Source organism: Betta splendens, chromosome 4 (assembly GCF_900634795.4).
Source record: "Betta splendens chromosome 4, fBetSpl5.4, whole genome shotgun sequence".
Taxonomy (NCBI): Eukaryota; Metazoa; Chordata; class Actinopteri; order Anabantiformes; family Osphronemidae; genus Betta; species Betta splendens.
The window spans coordinates 20,152,426-20,172,456 of NC_040884.2; the positions used below are offsets into that span (position 1 = coordinate 20,152,426).

Here is a 20,031-nt window from a genome sequence, read left to right on the forward strand (position 1 = left end):
CTCTCTCTCTCTCTCTCTCTCTCTTGCTCCACAGCAGATTCCATGTGGCAACATCCACAGTGCACACATATGCTCTGCATTTTATAAAGACAATAAAAACATTTTTTATCACAATTAAGCATTTTGTAGAAAATGTACATCAGAAAAATATGCAAGTGCATCCTCATAGTAAATAGTGTTGTTTACATTACTCCCTTCCATTTGCTCTTTATGTTTATATTACAGTATAAAGTCAAAGTCTCTGAATATTTACCGCATATATAAAATAGACAACGACTGCAGGGAGAGTAAAAGAGGAGGGCTGAGCAGTGTCTTGCACTTTCTGTGTCTACATAGCAGAAGCCTTGTCTCTGTTGATGAAGAGGGTCTCCTGGCAGAAAGGGTTAACCAGGACCACACTGCTGCCGCTGTAGTCTCCATTAGGGGGTAGACAGGTGTCATGCTCCTGCAAATGCACACGCACACAGGGAAAACAGGTAAATAAGAGCCGTGAGTCACGACCAGTCCTGTAGAGCGGCACACGCACACACACAAACGCGCACACACACACACACACGCACACACACGCCTAGTCAGTCTATAGGCAGTGAGCACAGTCACATAGGTTAATGTGTGAGGGAACGGAATTAAATATGGGTTTGGTGCAACCCCAGAGATTTGAAGGAGATGGTGAACAAAGATATCTGACAGCGCTAGATGAGCACAGATACAAAGGGAAGCGGGGGAGAAAACGTGAAAGCTTCACAGGTCGGGAGACAAAAGGGAGGGATGACTCGAGGGACTGATGGTGAGTCAGCAGTAATGAGGCCGTGCTGGGAAAGGGAGGTGTAAAGTCACAAAATGGTTTGTTTTGCAGCAGGAATTAGGCCCATTTCATCAGGTTTATGAGCGTTTCTCTCGGAGCACTCATTTACCTACGGCACCAGGGGAGCTATGAGGCTGCCGGTCTACAGAGACGGGTAAATCAGAGGGAAAACAACACCTGGCTGTCACCAGGAGCATCCTACACAAGATCCAGCCTCAGCCTCCCTGTCCTGTCTCCCCCACGGAGCACAGGAATGCAAAGCGTGCAGCACCAGAGGAATAGAAGAGAACAAAGTGAAATGGTGACTGGAAATACGATGATAAAAACATGCACGATGGACATGCATAATATAACAAGGGAAAGAATGAGGAAGAGAGCGGATGAAATACTGCAGTACAGCACTAATGCCAACAGATGGTGCTGTAACGCACCAATATGATCTTCTGTTATGTATCTGACATGTAGACGTTTGGTTCCTTCTATGAAGGTACATCATAAAGTTATATAACAATAATAATAATAATAATAATAATAATAATAATAATAATACACGCTATACAAATAGATCAAGTAGATAAGATGTTAAAGCAAACTTTACTTTAGTTTTGAAATCTCTTATATGATAATCTTGTTCTTGTGGAGAATATGCTTTTACTGAAGTACCACTCTTCTTTAAAGCAGGAACTTGATGCCTCAGCTAAAGTCTAAAAAGCACAAACTCCCCAAAAGGTATGTGTATGCATTCATATTCAAGCCATACTGCTGCTCTGTGAATTTTAAATCAGGGTGATAACAGATTGAAAACAGGAGAAAACAGGAAGATTCCCCTGCGGGGAAATTCTCCCTTCGCTTGTTCATGAAAGCAAACCCTATAAATCGTAGTAATACAGTGTCATGCTCAAGTGCACTTCAGGCCTCGAGGCTTGCTGACAGTGGAGGCTGGACGCGGATCTTCTTGTTTCCATACTCCGTCAGCAGAATGGTTTTAATGATTGTGAAACATCAACTAAACGATGGGCTGCACGACCGTGTGCCAGTGGTTTGTACCTCGCTCTCCAGAGTGTGTATCTCTCTGGGCAGCTCCACGGCGTGCCTGCTGAAGTAATCCATGGTGATGGCGTTGTTCCAGTAGCTGAGGTTGTTCTCCTGACTGGACGACTTCTTCTTCCTCCTCATGCAGCACACGGTCAATAGGACAGCTGCACCGGGCGGGGAAGGAAAGCGAGAGTTAGAGCTTCAAACAGCTGCTGACACACTGGCGCCCACACTAGCTGCTCCCACACATGACGGCCTGTGGCGGGACGCCTGATGCGCCTTCTAGTCCCTTTGTAGACACCCGAAGCAGCCGAGAAGCGGTGGAGTAAAATGCACAAGAATCGGGCCTTACTGTGGCAACTGCTATGGAAATGTGGAAGTGGGCTGTCACATCTAGAGATATACAGCAGATCGCTAACTGAAGCTAGTGTGAGGAGGAAAAAAAAGACAAACAACTCATGGCAAAAAACAAGCTATAAATATATTGAGACTAAAACCATCTGCATTATAGTGTACAGTGAGAACATGTGTATTTCCCGCTAAAATTGGGCATCATCTGTTCAACCTGAGTTCCCAGTTGGAGCGTTACTGTGACTATTAGTGTGAAGCCTCATCTGTGACATCTGCTCTCAAGGAAGGGAAACTAAAAAACTAAGTATAGCAGTGTATTGATTAATACTACGTCTATAAAACATGATCTGAACTTCATTTAACTGACAAATGATAAACGGTTATGAAAAGATTTTCCCATATTTTTAGGGCAAAAAACCCATTGACTGTTCATCAGGGCTTATCAAATTGCGGTTCACCTTTCGTTATCATGACTGTTCTAAATCAGTGCTGCACTGAAAAGACAGGGCACCATTAAATGTACTTGCTGGAACCTGGCAGAACAAATGCGACAAACTGAGCATTAGGTGATTCATATGCAGCTTAGAGATAGAAAACCAAACAAAGAGGGCTAAATGTTTTCTGGAAGTGGTCTCAGCCACGTTTTAACGCCCCACAACGTTTACTTACAACACGAGGACACAGGCACGCTGATGGCCAGCACGATCCACACGAAGTCCATCCTGCTCAAGCAGATGGGGGTGCGGGACGGGGGGGAGTCCACGGTGGGGCCCGAGCTGTTTCCCTGCGCCCACGGCTCCTGCGTGGTGCCGGGCACCTGGCGGTTCAGGAAGTTCCGACTGGCGGTGGAAGGCGCCTCGGAGGCGTCGCCCTGACCGGACGCCCTCTCCAGCGCGCTGCTGTTGGAGAGCAGCTCTCCATAAGCGGTCGCGTTGGCAGGAGGGGCACCGTCGGTGCGGTTCCCGTCAGCAGCCGGACTATGGGCCGCTCCAGTGGTGGTCTCGTTGTTTGGGATGACCGTGGGTTGCTTTCGGAAACTCAGCTCCGTGGAAACTGGACCTTCTTGTGGGCTCTGGACTGTGGAGACCGCCTCTGGCTGTATCGTTAACGCCTTCGTAGGGGGCTCGTTGGCTGCACGCGCCTCCCTCAGGGTCCCGGCCTGGGCCCGCCTGAGATCCAGGCCCAGCGCCGGGTCTTCGTCGGTTGATGGAAACCGCAGCGAGGAGGGTTGGCGGTACGGAACACGCTGGCTGGGGTCAGTGGGTTTCACCACACGCAGCCTCTGGGGCTCATCGCGGCTCACAGTCAGCATGTTTCCTCTGATTGATCCATTGCTGGACACAGGGTCTGCAGAGTCCACATCTATATTTGGGGCCGCTGTGCTGGGAAATATGGGACTACTGCTGACAGGAAGTAGATTATGAGGCACCCGGACCAACTTGTGTATGTGGCCTTGGTTAACAACACCAGACTTGGACTCCAGAGGCCTCTTCATCTGGCTTTCAGTGTTCACAGTGTTCGGCATGACAGTGTTAGTGTCAAGGGCTTGGAGGCCTGGCGTGGAGAGCAGCCAGGCCGCTTGGAATGACTGGTCGCCACTGCCGGAGCCTTCCTGATGCCAGTCCGGGTGGGAAGGCTCGGGGGGGAGCAGCGGGATGCTCTGCGTGGTTGCCATGGAGACAGAGTCCTGGGACGTCTGGCTGAGGTACAGCTTGTGCACCGACGACACCAGTCCCACTGGCATTGCTAGGATCGCTAGAACACCTGCACAACAGGAGAGGAAACAGCACATGGATTATTGATTCAGCGAAGCGTTTCCATGTAGGTGTAGCGTTTCCCAAGTTAGACACCCTGAGCTAATAATGCAGCCTGGTCATTAAGGCCCCAGCTCGCTCTACTGAACCAGTGTTTGCCTGGTTTAACTCCTGCGCTTTATTAACTGCATTATTTACTAGCTGCGACAGAGAGGACGTGTCTTTTAATGAGCTGAAGCCTTTTTTTATCTTTCATATCGAATTCATATCTGACAATCCTGGTGAGGCAGATCCAGCGCTGCCACTAACATTTCAAACATCTTCCTGAGTCCATATGCATTTGTCACTTGGTTTCAGGCTCATTTAGACTAAACCAACATTTCGCATTTTAACAGCGTAAAACGATCAATTCGTAAGAGCCTTAGTGTCAAAACAGCCTGCTTTCGGTGCTAAACCATCTTTGTGAGGCTTCCTTGAGCTCAGTGTAGTGACAAGTAATTAGCAGGTGACTGAGGAAAGGTTTATTTCTATCATGTTTGTCCAGACAGCAGCTAAAAGGTTACAGTGAGGAAGATGTACAAATCATTTTTGCAGAAGAGAAGGAGAAAAGAAGGAGTTGTGGAGGGTGTTTGTTGTTCTGGCAGTCAACACAGTCTAAACCCATGTTTTTGTGGCCGTAGTTTAACTCTTGTGCTCCCTTGGTAACTATAGAAACCAAGTTACTATTTCCAAGAGGGGCAGAGAAGAAGCAAACATGAAGAGGGAAACTGGTGAACATGCCAGAAAATAAAAAACACTCAACAAAACAATTTGAAATACACCACACAAGAAGAAGCCCCGAGCATCAACTATTTCAATTCATCTTCTGGATCATTAATATTATTATTTCATACTCAATCACGCAGACTAGCAGGGTGGAGAGTCTGGGCTCTGTCTGCCATTAAGCAAGCGTGACACATGTCTTATCCACAGATCCCACACCAGAGCTGTAACTGGGGAGATAACGCTCAGCCATCTTTGATTTATGACTGCTCATCCCTCCTCAGACGATCCCTTAGGCACAGACAGGCCATCAGAGCCCAGGCGTTTGGGCCATTGTTGATCACAGATAATGTGGAAAGGCACAAATTGAAAGGACATGGATGGTGTAACTGAAAAACAACAACATACAAACCTTAAGAAAACAGTATAAAATATTAAATGATAACCTGAAGTGCAGGTCAAAATTTAAATTGTGTTTTTTAGTGTTAAAAAATAGCTAAAGGCAATAATAGAGGCCAGTTATGAGCAGTGACGTGGTCTGGCTTCAATCAGCAGCCAGACCTGGTCGTCACATCCAACCCAACACTGAGCTATTCAATTAAACAGACATGGTAAAAAACAAATTCTTCAGTTTAAAATGTACAAACTAATTATGATTTGTGAACAACATGGAGATTAATGTTTATTCAAGGTTTTGCCGATTAGTCAAATCACACTCCATTAAAAATCCCATCTAAAATGTTAAAAGGAGAAAGTGCTTGTGCGTCTGACTGGTGATTTGGCAATTATCACTAAATACACCGTGTTTTCAATCAGTTTACACCTTAAGAGACTCTTTGTTTGTCCTCAACTGGAATCACATTATAAGGAGTCACAATAACAAGTCAATTATACATAATGCATGACTCATATGAAGAGATAAACAATTAAAGTGACAAACAAGCATGTTTTGATGCCCTAACTGTGAAAATCACAACGGAAGTCCACAGATGGGAGCTCTGAGATAAGAGGGGACGCGTTCTCAACAGGATAATGGCTTCCTGTTAGGAATCGCCGCAAATTGTGCGTGGAGTCGGAGCAGGTTTGAGCGCAGGGACGTGATTATGGGGGAATCGGGCGGAGGGAGAGCAAGAACAACAAAGGGCCCTCATGCTGCTTCGTCTATATAAGGATGAGGACTACAGATCTGAAGGGAAGGGAAGACATTAAACAGGAAGTTGTTTGGAATCTGGGGAGAATACTGAAATGTTATACAGCCACTCTGCTGACTGTCAGGAGACTTTAAAGACATCTCCCAGTCAGATCGAGAGATTATTCAGTCCTCGCTTACTTGATTATTCTCCACAACAACCTGCCTCAACCTCAGGATATTTATTTGTCTAAGAGCCGGCTTCAAAGTACCATTGTCCAACTGTCTGAACACTGAGCTGCCAGACAGAATTTAATTTGCTATAAACAAATAGTGAGCTCCATCCACTGAATGTAAAGCACATCTACGTTAGAGGCACTGACAGAAAGTTGGAGACTGCGTCAGACGCAGCATCCGTCCTCCGTCTGCGGCATCCCTCATCTCTGCAGCGTGAGGATGCGGAGACGTAGCTGCCTCCTATAGATGCTCTGCTCCAAAGTGGGAAATGAAACATGAGCTACAGCTACAGCTCTCAGCTCCGCACACAGTGAAGTGAATAAAGGTTTAATGTCAAATGCGGGATTCACCGGTCTCACTTTAACCTCCTCCCAAAGATTCTCTCCAGCTTCGCCTTGTTTAGCTCAGTGTCTGCTGTGGTTTGAAGCTCCTCACTCAGTTTACCAGTTTATCACTTCAGGGACTGAGGCAGATTTGCTGCCCTGAGGCGGCGGACAGCGGATGATCGGCCTGGTTCAGCCGATCGCTGGTCCGCTCCGTCCCACGCGCTCCATATTCATGTGACATATTGTGCTCGTGGCCCGTCGTGGCTTTGTGAACCTGTCCCCACAGAACTGACCCTGTTCTTTGAGTCCTTCACAGAGAGACGGCCTGTTAGATGCGGCACACGCAGCGCAGATTAGTTCTACTTATAGTGATGGCTGCTGGGGTTCCCTGAAGCCATTCAATAGGGTCTCCAGCAAAAAGCATGAATAATGAATCACCTGCGAGTACGACGAGAAGAGGAGGCAAATACTGCTACTCTGTTTTATTAGGGAAGTAAGAGTCATGGTTTGTTATTGCTTTTGAACAATACTAATTAATACTGTGATAATAAAGAGTCCAGATAATAAATGTAGCATCCAAAGCCCACATGCACGCTGGACCCGTCACACACACACAATGCCTTGCTCATTTCCCCGTTTCCCTCCCTCCTGCTGTGCGTCTACTCACTCAGCAGCTGGCAGCGCAGGATCTGCAGGCTCGTCTTCATGGTATCATGTGATCCGGCTCCTCCTCCACAGTGCTCATGGTTCTCTGGCAGACGGAGAATGCAACAGAGACAGAAAGGAAGGCGTCAGAATGAGACAGAAGCCACGGTTGGGTCGCTTCACACGGAAGACGACGCGTCCAAACCTCAGCTCCGGCTTCGGCAGCACTGGTCAGCAAGAGCCATTGTGGAGCCTTAAAGATTGACCGGGAACAAAGGAGCACCCAAGGCTGCTCTGGAGGAGAATGAGTCACTGCCGGCCTTCTGCTGAATAAAAGGCCACACACACGCACCAGCGCGAGCGTATACGACCCCATGCCCACTCCACCTGCATGAGTAATGTGCTGCGAATGCGACACGTGGAATTGGATTTGTGCCCCCCAGGACGCGGGCTCCGGTTGCAGGTGACCTGCGTTTGTGTAGGAGACGCGGGAGACGAGAGGGACGCGCAACCTAGAAGCTCCGGGTATCGATCGCGTCACGAGGCTTCATTCCCCATGAACGCAGACGTGCTGCGGAGGCGAAGCATCTGTTTATCGAGGGTCTCTTGTATTTATAAAAATAGATTAGTCTGGGTGAAAAAACATGGAGCACCAAAGCGTGTGCATTCCAGACACACTCACTACAAATTGTCCTCATGATACAATGCTATTATATATGATTAAATATCATGCAACAGACGTGTGAATTTGCTTTAAACAGTTTCTGTTTATCGGATTTGAAAAGCCCTGTTCCAGTTCCCCTCGTGATTGTACTGGATTAGTTATTAAAATGGAGAAATGAAATGAATGAAATGACAAATTGCCCGACGGGGCACCTTTAAATGACAAGTGAAAACGAAGACAGCTGCTTTGCTCTCTGTTTTAATGACATTAACTGCTACGTCAGCGTCACGGGGCGCTCGGTTGTGCAGGTTGAAGGGAGCCCAGGCTCAAAGGCACGCTGGTGGACGCGGGGTGAGGCCACGGCGAGGGAGCGCCCGGCGCGACGAGACAGGGAACGTGCGTCTTCATGAGTTTGAAGGGAGGACAGGCCCAAACGGAGTCACGCTTCAGTTGTGTGTGAAAAAGATAATGGAGGACGACAAAACCTGGACGGGAGGATCACAGGAAGCTGCCGGGAGTTTCCGCAGCGCTGGGAAAGTTTCCCGTCGGCGAGGGATCGCGTGCAGCAGCTGATACACTGAGCTGCTGTTGAAACCTCTGGACGGATCCACAGGCTGCAGCACCGACAAACACGCTCGCAGGTGAGGCTGCACAAACACACTTTGCTCAGAGCAGCCCAGCTTTGTACGGGAGAGGGAGAGAAAAAAGTTCCATGGCAACTGACGGCAGCCGTCGCCATAGCAACCCTAATGGTACATTATATTCAAATTCATTCACAAGGACATTTTGAGGCTTAAACTGAATTGGGGATTTTGGATTAGAGACGTTCTGAGGCACCAGTGGCAAAGTGAGAAATCCAATAAGGCTGTGTTTACGGTCCTGCTGACAAGCCCTGGTCCCAGAATGCAGCTCTGCACCGTGCATATGGGGGGTGGGGGGGGGGGGCAGAGGCCGGCCAAGGTCGCCCGAGACGGCACAATGAAACAAGTCTGTCACTTCACCGGCCGCAGGCGTAACAATGCTTTTAATTTTGGACTTCCCTCCATTCTGCGGTTCTGTATAAGGGCCGTGGCAGAAGGCTGGCGGCTCGCCCACATTGGCTGCAGCTTTTCCATAACACGGGGGAGGAGGGGGGGGGGGTTCTGACGACAGCACAGTGAACTAGAGCGCTGCGCTCGCACACATCCAGCTGATACACCGGACCTCCAATCAAAACCTGCCCTTCGGGTCCGATGCCGGACGCGCTTTGGTTTTCCTGCCTGTGACGGAGCTGAGGGACGGTTTCCACCCGCCCGTGCACGCGGACGGGGGTCGAGGGGTGAAATCTGCAGCTCCGAAGCAACATGACGGACATGTGGCGACGACGATGGAGCGGCAGCAGCACCACAGGCGCCGCAGACGGAGCACGGGCTGCCTCAGATCCTGGTCCGGATGAGATCTGAGAGGTCCGCTCTGAGCCGGGCCCACGCGGGCCGATCTTATCTGGGCCTCGGGGGTTGAAGCTGCACATCTGGGGCGATTAGCACCACGAGCAGCTGCATTATGAAAGCATTTAGCGCCGGCGGGAGGGTGTCAGGCCGAAGAGAGACTGCAGCTCAATTGCTGACTTGATTACGAGTATCGATTCAGTTTAACAACAAGCCTAAATGAAACGCAGGCAGAACGAGTGACGGAACAGGGATCGTTTCTCAGGGAGTTTCTAAGCTTCATGAATGGTAAACTGCCACGGCTGGAGAAGCGCACCTGCGTTATCAATCACACGATCTTCTCCTAAAATGTGCAAGATGCACATTTTCAAGCTAGAGTCTGGGACAAGCAGAGCGTCTGAATATGAAAACAGTAGCGGATCTACAGCATGTCATGGTAGTAGTCAGCTTTAAGTAAAAAATGCCTCCGGCCTTATGCTCACAGTTCAGCATGATGCCGGACAGATTTCATGTGCTCAGCGAGCAAGCTGTCAGCTCGTATCCATGGGCCTGGGTTAACATGGTGGATATGTCTGCAGCGAGGAAGCGCTAAGGATGATGCGCTCGTCGATAGTCATTAACATGGAGGTCAGCGCACAGGAGCCTCCACTGGCATCAGGTGTAAGAGAAGGGTTCTAGCTCACACACAGGAGCAGAACAGGCTCTCTGTGAGTCAACACACACACACACACACACACACACACACACACACACACACACACACACACACACACACACACACACACACACACACACACACACACACACACACGGTCGTGTTTTACATCTACGTGGGGACTCACCATTGACATAAAGCCTTCCTTTACCCCAATGCTAACCCTCACAACTAAAGGCAGACGTCTGACCTTTGCTCTAATCCGAAACCAAAACTCAATTCTAACCTCAGACCATCAAAAAAGCCCTCGAACTGGTGGGGACCCGCCAAGTGGCCCTACGTTGTCACAATGTCCTCACCTTGACAGCAAAAACATGTACACACACACACACACACACACACACACACACACAGCCAGGACCAATGACTAGAGCGATTCATCAGAGGAACCTGTCTGTGGGGGTGTGAACACATGTGGAGAGAGAGAAGAGAGACAAATGATGGCCACATAGAGGTTCTGACTAGAACTGATCTGGCTACAGAAGCTAAAGCTTTACTGTCTCAGCTTCCTGTGAATTCGCCAGAGTCTTAGACTTTAAACTATGTCATCTTAAACCCTGAACTTCATGTTCGACCTGGTGTCAGCTTCCCCTCCATCATTTTGACAACCTGAGCTAAATCTGAGTCAAAATCTCAGGTAAGACCAGTCAAACAGCAAATCCAAGCCAATTCTCAAGCCTTGGATTTAGACTCAACTCTGCCTTGGATCTCAATTTTCAAGTTTATATGAGTCCAGTCACTTTCCTGTGTCAGTCTGTGCTTCTTATACAATAGAAGGTGTCAGATTAAGGCGGCTTCGCTGCCTCGCACTGGTCACTCCATCCCCGGTGAAGACGTCTGACACCTGAATCCGTGGGGGGGGGGTCTGGCTGTGTAACAAACACCTGGGGTCAGCTTGGAACCCGGTGGCAGACTCGTTATGTCACCGGAGAGAGGACTGAATGTCAAACAGCAGGTGAAGCGTGGATGAGCCGAGGCCGAGGCGCTGTTTGACTCACAGGGCGGCTTCACATTATGATGTTGGCACACAGCGAAACCTCCAAGAATAAAGAGAACGAGCGCTTTAACCGCGCATCAAAGTTCAATAATTGCCCACACACAACTCGATTAGAGGACGGAAAATTGTCACCAGCAAAGGCTCGTGATTCATCTTGAGAAGGCGAGTGGGCGATTATGGGATGAAAAGACAGGAAGTGAGCAGAGAGAAGGCAAATTACAAACAACGTGTACCGAGCATCACTCTGTCGATGGACGTGTGCCGTTCAGCTTTGTTTTTAGTTTTCTACAACCTGTGACACCTGCAAAGCGCTAGTTCACCGCTGATCCCCCTGGAGTTATTGAGGCCGGCAATAACGGAGCAGACATTGAGATGCAGCTCAGCCTTCGCCGCCGTCTGAGCCGTAAATATCCTCCTCTCCATCTCCGTCTCGCTGTCACTTTCTCCCCCTTTCCCTCCCTCCCTCCCTCCCTCCCCCCGTCCTCACGCGACCCCTGGCTGCGTGACTGCGGGTCTACGGCGCCGCGTCCCGCTACGCCGTCACAGCCGGTGCCACAATCAAAAAGTAACACCGCTGCAAGAGAGGGCGAAAGGTTCCGAGGACGACGGTTCCGTTCACCACGCGCGCCGAATGCTCAACGGCGCCGGAGCAGCTCTATAAAAGGTCATGTTGAAACAAATCCAGCGTGTCGGCGCCGGAATTAATAATAATAATACTGATTTAGAGGTTAACACACCTTCTACTATTACGGTTTTTTTCTTCCCCCCTCTGATTCTGCACTAAAGAAATGAAACCGGGTGCTGCGTCAACACAGCGAGGTGGTTGTTTATGGGTCTGATTTATAAAAACGGAACAAGATGGAGTCAGATTCAGAAATAGTGATGGAAAAACAAGGTTTCTGACCAGCAGCCTCATGAGTAAAAGGAGGCATCGGAGCTAAAAATGAAAACAAACCTTTCGCTGCCCTCGTCCTCGATCTCATCTAACACATTGGATCAAAGTCTCGACTCTGGCTTCTGTCTCTCGTCCAGATCTTTGGCCCGTTACATCTCCATCAGGCCACAGACAGAGTGAAATGTAAAGTCTGCCTCCGCTGCGCGTCCACATTGATTATCGGGCCCGAAGCTGCTCAACGGAGCCACAGTAATTGGTAACAAGCACATTATCCTTCATGCATTTACACAAACAGACCAGGAGCGCTTTGACGGAACCTTTGACCTCACTGATCAAACACTCTCCTTCTCCAACTTCTAAGCGTTATATTTTACACGTGTAAACACTAATGTCAGAACGGATTTGGCGTCTCAGAAGTCGAGAAAACCACTTGATCTCAGGCTGTTTGGAGACTGTTCTGGCTGCACGTTCTCCAGGCCGCAGCGCGGCAGCTTTGCATAAGTGCACGTCTGCTTCGCTCCCCGACGCGGAGGCGCTCTGTGAAGGGAGGGATCTCCAGGAGCAGTTCTAACGCGGGGCTTGATGTTGCTGAGGAGCCCCCGAGTTCCCTCATCTCGCATCGCTCCCCGCTTCGCGCTCCTTTCATGTCGTGTCACGCTTTCATCCGCGCACTGTACGTTTGCTCCTTTTTCCTCCCTCTCATCTTTCCTTCAGGCCTGCGCTTCGTGTTCACTTGAAGCAAGGAGGCAAATCAAAGTTGCCGGAGTTTGACGGCGGGGAAATTGGATTGCAAAAAATAAAAAGATACTGAAGTTAAAGACTTCCAGTTGCTTAGTTCAGGAAATCTCAACATGTATTATGATTTATGCGACTATATGGTAATTCTCTGTGCAGTAACTTGTAGTGTGTGGAAACTCTACCAATAAATCTAAAATGTCAAAGGATCTCTGAAAACGGTAAAAGAAGAGCCAATGAAGTAGAAATGAATTATGACTACAAATGAGCGCTAATGGTCTGTGGGTGAAGGGTGAGGTAAACAGACTCATCATGGTGGTTTTATAATGTGACAAAAGGTCTGAGCTTTTCATTCTCGCCCGCTGCCTCCTAACGATCGAAACAAACAAACCAATTCACGCGTTTTAACGAAGTTCACCTGGAACAGAGAGAAAAAAGAAGAGTGCTAACGTTAACGCGTCGTCTGCGGGAGAACAGAGACGCGCTGTAAATGTCATCTCACAAAAACAAACCATGAGTTGCGTAAAAATGCAGCAGAATTAGGTGAGAAACGAACTCCCTTCGTCCGGATGCGGATTCCTGCGTAAGCTCACAAGCGCTTCAACGGCCAATGAGGAGCATTTTGGGTCAATCTGGGGCAGAAACGCTGAAAAACGCTGCCGGTGTGATGTAGAATAGCTCCTGTAGTAAGTGCAAACCCTGCTGATTAAATTGATTTCTAAAGCCTTAAATAAAGTTTAGAATCAAACCGTCTATCATTCATCAAAGGGGACGGCTGAGTCAGTTTAAGAGTAGTCGCCAGAGGATGTGCTCGCCCTCCAGCATGACTCAGCATTGCTTTGTTTTTAAATGAGTCATTTCTTGAATCGGGGTCTCTCAGCCAATCATGACGCGGCATCGCCACTGGTGCTGTCACCCACCATCTATCCTGGAGCCTCCCAGGGCCATCGCATCAACGCTCCTCATCCCCAGCGTGTGAAGAGCCATTAATCGAGAATGGGCTGATCGAGGGATGGGTGAAGTTCACGTGTGTCTGCTGCTTATTGGTGTCTAAATGATTCACGTCACCTGCGGTAAGAAAAAGGATCACGCATGGACATGAATGCAATTTTTGTTGCCTTCAGGACCGCGGATTACAAATGCAGCGGCGGGAGAAGGCGAACCCGAGCGGCGCCCTCCGGGCGTGAGCCGCGTCGTCTTCCAGGTTTTATTTAATGCAGACGAGACGCCTGCGGTCGGCAACACGCCATAAACAAGTTTAATCCCTTCACGTCAACAGAACAGATGCAGCGGGCGAGACGGCGGAGGGGTTGGGACAAACTAATTCTGAGGCTCAGGGGATCATCGTCAGTTGATCCCACGGTTCCCGGCCCGAGGCTTTGGGCCCCGTTAGCCATTCGCACCCAACGTAAGAAACGACCGGAAATCCAGAGCCATAACAGGAAATTCTTTTGCTGTGGAACAATTACGTCAAATGGATTTGAATACGTAAGGCAGGAAAAATGTGTGCGACAATAGACAGTGGAATTCACTCCTGCGACGGGCGATCTAATAATCTTACTAGGACGTCTATGAACCGCGATGAAGCCACGTCCGGAGCAGGACAGGAAACGAAGCCCTGCGCCACATTGAGGGTATTTCCATGAGGTGGACGGAGCAAATTTGAGCCGTACCCAAGCGTTTGCATTGCAAAGCAGGAAGTACACACGTCCGGCGCGTCTCCGCGCTTCCTGCCTCGCGTCGGAGCCACTTCCACAGAAACGGGCAAACACGCACTCTGTGAGGAAGGTCCAGGAAGCTCCTCGCACCACGCGTCCCTAATGTCTGCTGAATAGCAGGAAGGCAGCAGCGGTGGGGGGGGGGGGGGTGTATTGTACCTCGTTTCCCCAGGTGGGACGAGCGTCGAAGGGGCAACATCCGCGACGAGCGTCCACAGTTCAGCGTTTTCGCGCCGAGCGCTGAGCACGTGTCCGGTGCCAGAGAACACAGGGACGCGGGGGGAGACGATGCATTGTTCTCCCACCTCCTCCCCCACTCTGCTCCATCCCCCCGCTATTAGCGAGACGGATTAACCCCAAGAGCACGTCTGGCTCGCTGTGTGCTCACAGACGCACACGTACGAGGACGACGGGCCTGAAGCCGGAGCGTTTGTTAATGGATGAGCTAAAGGACTAATGAGCCAATTACAGCAAGGCTAAAATGCAGCAAACACACAGTCCAAGCGTTGGTAGGCTGGTAACTGGCATGTGGTTCGGCCTCGAGGACGCAGGTCGCCCCTCCAACGACCCGACCCGAGCTACAGAAGACGCGACGACCTGACAGGGCTGACATTTTAAAGCGAGACCCGACTGAGGCCAGTCCAGCGGGAGCCCAGAGGTGCTGGAGCAACACACGGAGCGGAGGATGAAGGATGAGGAAGCGACAGATGAACACGTTTAGCATTTTATTACGTTCAGGTGATGATCAGCCGCTAAAATAAGCCGCGGCTAAACAGCTGTGAGCAAAACAAGACAATTACCCAGCATCAGAGTCTGAAGCCAGTCTGAGCCGGGATTCACACGTTCACGTTGAGCAACTGCACGACGGTGTTTTCATCGCGTCGTGCTTCAGTGTCACGAATGGCAAGTGTGATGTAAGAGGTCGGGATGGTCTGGAAGCTCAGCGCAAACACGACAGGCCTCCACTGGAGACGTAATGAAGCAATCGTCAGGCTAATTAGCGACGCCCAGCAGACGGCGTGTTTATTACCAACAGGTGAATGGGTGAGATCCACGGCGGAGTCAGACGTTAATGTAGTGGATGAAGAGGCCGCTCACGCCTCCACTGCCGCGTCACCGCAGGCTGGGACCCAGACAGGAAGCGCCGGCAGACACAATGACGGCCAATGACAGTTGTCCCGGTGAAATGTCAAGCGCTCGGCCTCCAGGGAGGACGGTGCTCGGAGCGGCAGGTGACGAGCAGCCGCATCTATTATTACTGAAGGCGTGAAGAATGGAGCGAGCGATGGGGCCCAGATTATTATGGAGTCCCCTCGCAGGAGCCGCCGCCGGCGCCGAGGCTCCAAACGCTTGGCGTGCAGCACAATTCAGCAGCGTTCCAGCGGTTTCACGCCGTTGTATTTAATTTACGAGCCACCGGTTCCCCTTCATTGTTCTGCTCCTGTCCTGTGGTTTCTGGAAGTGGAGTTAATCTGGACTTGTTTTTCTGACTCCTCGTATGGAGGCGTAATATCGCCTCCATACCAGGCCAGACGTCTGGCGAGGGCCCAGGAGATCAAAGCGTGATTAAATATTGGCCTCAGCAGGAGTCTGACGTATTGCAACAGCAGCTTTACCTCCAGTCTTCAGCAGCATAAACACATCGACCTGTCTGGACGCCTTCAGACCCCCGGGCTCCACAGCATCGCGAGCCTTTAATGAGAGCACTGCAGGTTTTTACCGTTTTAACAGTACAGTAAAAGCAGCCGAGCATCACCCCCCCCAGGACTGTGTGACCGCCCCCCGTGACCCCCTCCAGCCACTTCCTTTCCCCTCAGATGCTGCTTCTTCCTGCTGCACTGGCTCCCGCTTCAGTGTCCCCTCTGCACAACAATGCCACCGTCTCCATGGCGACGGCGCCGCAAACCACCGTCCGTGCCACAACCACATGTAAACAAACAAACAAACAAACACACACACACACAACACACGTAACCCCACGGTGTCACTTAGCTTTATTCATCTGCTCTGTGAGGACAAATTAATGCCTCGCTCCTTTTTCCGTACCAACGCGGTCTCGGATTATGCAGACAGCTTTCCAGCCCCCCGGGGCCGGGAATCTCTCAGACTGGAGAGTGAGACGGAGGAGGAGGACGGGAACCATATGAACCGCTCCCTAATTGGGGGTGACGAGCGCTGATCGTTTCATATGTGAGCCGCTCTCCCAGCGGCGCCGAATGCAACCATTACGGCAAAATGTCAGCTCCCACGATGCTCCTGTCAGGAAGACGCCCGACGCGGATCGGACCGTCTGCTCGGAAAAAAAATCACCTTGGCCCAATCCGCAGGCTGAACCAAGCGCCTCCCTCACCTCCTAGATTTCCTGTTACCTCGCGCGACCTCCGCGAGAAGCGTTAAGCACCGCTACATGGAGCACATCAGCCCATTAATCAGACTCTACAGCAGCCATGAAGCGTCCATACGCTGCCACAGGGAGGAAACAGAGGCAGGGCTGAGGACAAAGGGTGAGGCAGACATGACAAAGCATCCAACACAAGACGTACGAGCCCCCCCTCCACCACTATTAGCTGCTGACAGTGACACAGCAGCCCAGTAATGAGCTCTGCCTCGGGGAGAGGACTCACTGCGCAGCATATGGTGGCACCTCAATCTGCAGCTTCAGTCAGACGAGGTCTGGCTTTAACCCACAGAGACCGAACCACGGGCTAATTCTGCGTGAACGCCTCTCATGGCGCCGAGAGGTTCAGCGTTCATTATTCCCCGTGAAGAAGTTGCCACGGAAACCAGCGCCTGGATGCCAGCCGCGCTTCCCACCTGACGGAGTAGCACTTTCCAGCGTGAGAGGGCGGCGATTTGCGTCCTGTGGCGCCGGACGGGTCACAGCCGGTCGTCCGTCGGGGGCCGAGTCGTCCCTGCAGCTGAACCGGGCCCCGGACCCGCCAGCGCCGTCCCCATGCATCACATGACTGCCTTGGGGGGGGGGGGGGGGGGGGGGGGGGGGGGGGGGGGGTCTTAAGGACTTCTCTTCTCGTAATCCTGTTAGAGCCAGTCATTGAAAAATGTGCTGAGCGCTCCTGAAACACAAGCCCTGTGTCCTCGGGTTGTCTGAGCAGAGAAACGGACCCCAGCCTCCTCTGACGGCCTTCAATGCCGCTACGGACACAATCAAGCGGGTCACGTGTGGCTCCGTGAGCCAGGTTCAAGGCTTTAATGCATCCATACCAGCACCCCCCCCCCCCCCCTTTTACATAACCCGTGGGTGCGGAGGGTGGCCGTCAGCGGCCGGAGGTGCAGATTGGAGCGACACGGCTGCAGCCGAGGAATGTGAGGAATTCCCCCTGTAAACAGCTCATGCTTGACCGGTCCCCACACTCCTGTCGCCCCTCGGCCACGGTGGTTACAGAGTTATTCATTAGCGAGGCCCCTCTTCCCCCCGCTCCGTCCCCGCAGGTGTGGTCACCAGACACCATATGGTGCATTATTCCCCCCGACCCCCCACTGGGCAACAGTATGCAGCGTGATGCTTTTAAATGTCAACACCTTGGAGCATCTGAAGCCAAGCGGGACTGGACCGCTTGGCCGAGCTCATTCTAGTCCTGTGGAAATGTTCCTGATCACCCCCCCCCATATATTATCTTACTGTATATTGGTGCCATTTAAAAGGCAGCCGAGCGCCTTCGGTGATCACGCGTGGCATTTAGAAATCAGAGGAAAAAGGAAACGCTGGCAAAAACTGGGTTTTTTCCTCCGTTGCATCGGTGAATTCCTGTTTGGCCACTTGCTGTTTTGTCAGGCTGGAGGAAGGTCCGAAGTCCATCCTGAGCGTGCACGGTGCGTGGGGGGGGGGGGCTCCATACATTCCTCCTCCTGGTGGGTACCACTCTCTACCCATCACGAGGGGTGAGCCGGTTTCAGGCTCACACGGTCGCGACTACATTCCCCAGAAACGTTCCCATCGGACTCTCCTCTTTCCCGACGAGTTCGTTCGAGGGCGTTCGGTCGCCGACGGTGGGAACGCCGACACTTTCCGGGTGTTTCTCATTGTTTTCCCCGACACTGGTGATAAGAAACAGCAGCAGCTGCGGAGCCTCGTCGGCTGCTGCTCCCTGGAAACTCTTCACAATGTTGACAGTAGATATCGCACCAAGGGAAAAAGCTGCAGAAATGACTGCCACCGTGACTCATTGTTCAGCCTATTGAACACTAAATAACATGAGACACTTACGCTTCACCGTCAAGTGTTTGACTGTCAAATCTGACTTGACCAAACACGGGTCTGCTTTGACCCCGTGCCAGCATCGGGTCTTTTCTCTATTCAAGCTTTAAACGCATGTATTCAGCTCCAGCACATCTGTGGACATATTCATAAGCAAGCGCTCCGCTCATAAGCTCCCTGATGCCCATTCGCGGCCTCGCAGCGCGTCTGGTCCCCGGGAAGCTGTCAGCTAAAGATGTCAGTCCCCCCTCTGACCCCGCTCCCTCCCCCACGCTGCACACTGGAGACTGGAGGATTGTCCCCCCAGAACAAAGGAGCGTGGGGGGTCACAATGGAGAGAGTGGCCGGCAGGTTCAATTAGGACGAGCTCTAAAGACGGGGCCCGTAAAAGACCCACTGTGGCTGGAGACAAAGGGGGAACTTGGCGAAGCCAGTTTGTTCCCGGTGGTCTTGTGTTTTAAGAGACTTCCTCCCATTATCGGCTTTGTTGCTGCCATGTTGACTGAGGACATAAACCACTTGAATGGTCAGAGGTCCTCAAGCTGAGCCGCAGCGCATTGGTTTCACTCTCTCTTAAAAAAAAAAAACTTTAAACAAAAAACTACCACTGTTGTAAATAAACTGGGACAAGAGCCAAGCACCAGGAGCAGCCTGGACCATTAATCTTCTGAGGAGAATGAATGGCTTCTAAGATGACTAGCTTTTAGAAAAGGACCAAGCAGAACCCCACACAAAACACGAACCGAGTCCAACTGCGTTACCTGAGCGGGCGCAGCTCATTATGGCATCACCTCTCCCGCATCCCTACGTCCCCGTGCTCCAACTGACTGGGAGCAATGCGGCGCCATTCGGATGCAGCGCCGACACAGACGCCGCTGCCCGGAGCTGCCCGGAAAGCCTTCAGTCGGGATTTCAGCGGACGACGCCGGGCACAATCAACACGCACAGGTCCGAGCAGCCAGCGAACCGCAGCCGAGCGGCGGACTCACCTATTACACACGGTGCGCCGTGGCGTCGGGTACTCGGCGCATCCGAGAGAAACGCTGCCCACAGCCGCCGCGTCGCACGTCACACCGTCCCGGCGCACATGTCGCCGGCCCTCGTCGAGAAATGTCACGATCACGAAGCCCCCAGGCTGCGGAGCGCAGGACGTGTTCGCCGCGGGAGGCGGCAACGCGTGTCCGGGCGCTGGACGCGATGCGCAGGGCGCCACCCCTTCGCTGGACCTCCGAGACGGTGCCCGCCTTCCCCGCGTCCGCCTCGACGTCGCAAATAGCGGGGACGAGAGAGTCGCCACCTCGGAGCGACGTGATTTGCGGCGACCGGCGCTCAGACCGCGATCCGTGACGGGCTCGTTAATGCGCGGTGCGCAATTAAGAGGCGCGCAGGGCGCCGGTGCCACCCACTAAAAGGAGGCTTGCGTGGCGAGCGCACGGACAGGGAATTTTAATGAGGACTGCTGCAGAGTTTCCTCCCAACGCGGAGAGAGGTGATCCCTGTGTGCTGAAACCCACCGTCCCGACAGGAAAAGCTGAAAGTTACCTCATGACCAAAGGAGGGGGCGGGATGACGAAATCGCGCGTCAGTGGATACAACCGCTGCCCACCTGCGGCGGACCAA

General features: G+C 51.6%; 1 protein-coding gene across 2 annotated transcripts; it reads right to left on the reverse strand.

The window, feature by feature from the left end:
• Positions 1–69: 69 nt before the first annotated feature.
• On the reverse strand, positions 70–19,986 carry tmem108 (transmembrane protein 108). Of its 2 annotated transcripts, none has more exons than XM_029145716.3 (5): positions 19,401–19,986; positions 7,067–7,150; positions 2,861–3,955; positions 1,853–2,004; positions 70–445 (listed from the first exon to the last, which is right to left on the reverse strand). In XM_029145716.3, exons 2-5 carry the CDS (start codon positions 7,104–7,106, stop codon positions 329–331), a joined length of 1,404 nt encoding a protein of 467 aa, XP_029001549.1. In that variant the 5' UTR covers positions 7,107–7,150; positions 19,401–19,986; the 3' UTR covers positions 70–328. The 2 variants fall into 2 exon arrangements, with proteins under 2 accessions (XP_029001549.1, XP_029001550.1); XM_029145717.3 differs by lacking the exon at positions 19,401–19,986 and adding an exon at positions 7,250–9,865.
• Positions 19,987–20,031: the final 45 nt, after the last annotated feature.

Excerpts from the sequence above, each read along its gene's own strand:
- tmem108 (XM_029145716.3), bottom strand. The coding sequence starts at position 7,106 with ATGAAGACGAGCCTGCAGATCCTGCGCTGCCAGCTGCTGA. Across the intron at positions 2,005-2,860 it reads CGTGCCTGTGTCCTCGTGTT|CTGTCCTATTGACCGTGTGC; the intron begins GTAAGTAAACGT and ends CGCCCGGTGCAG. Across the intron at positions 446-1,852 it reads TACACACTCTGGAGAGCGAG|GAGCATGACACCTGTCTACC; the intron begins GTACAAACCACT and ends GTGCATTTGCAG.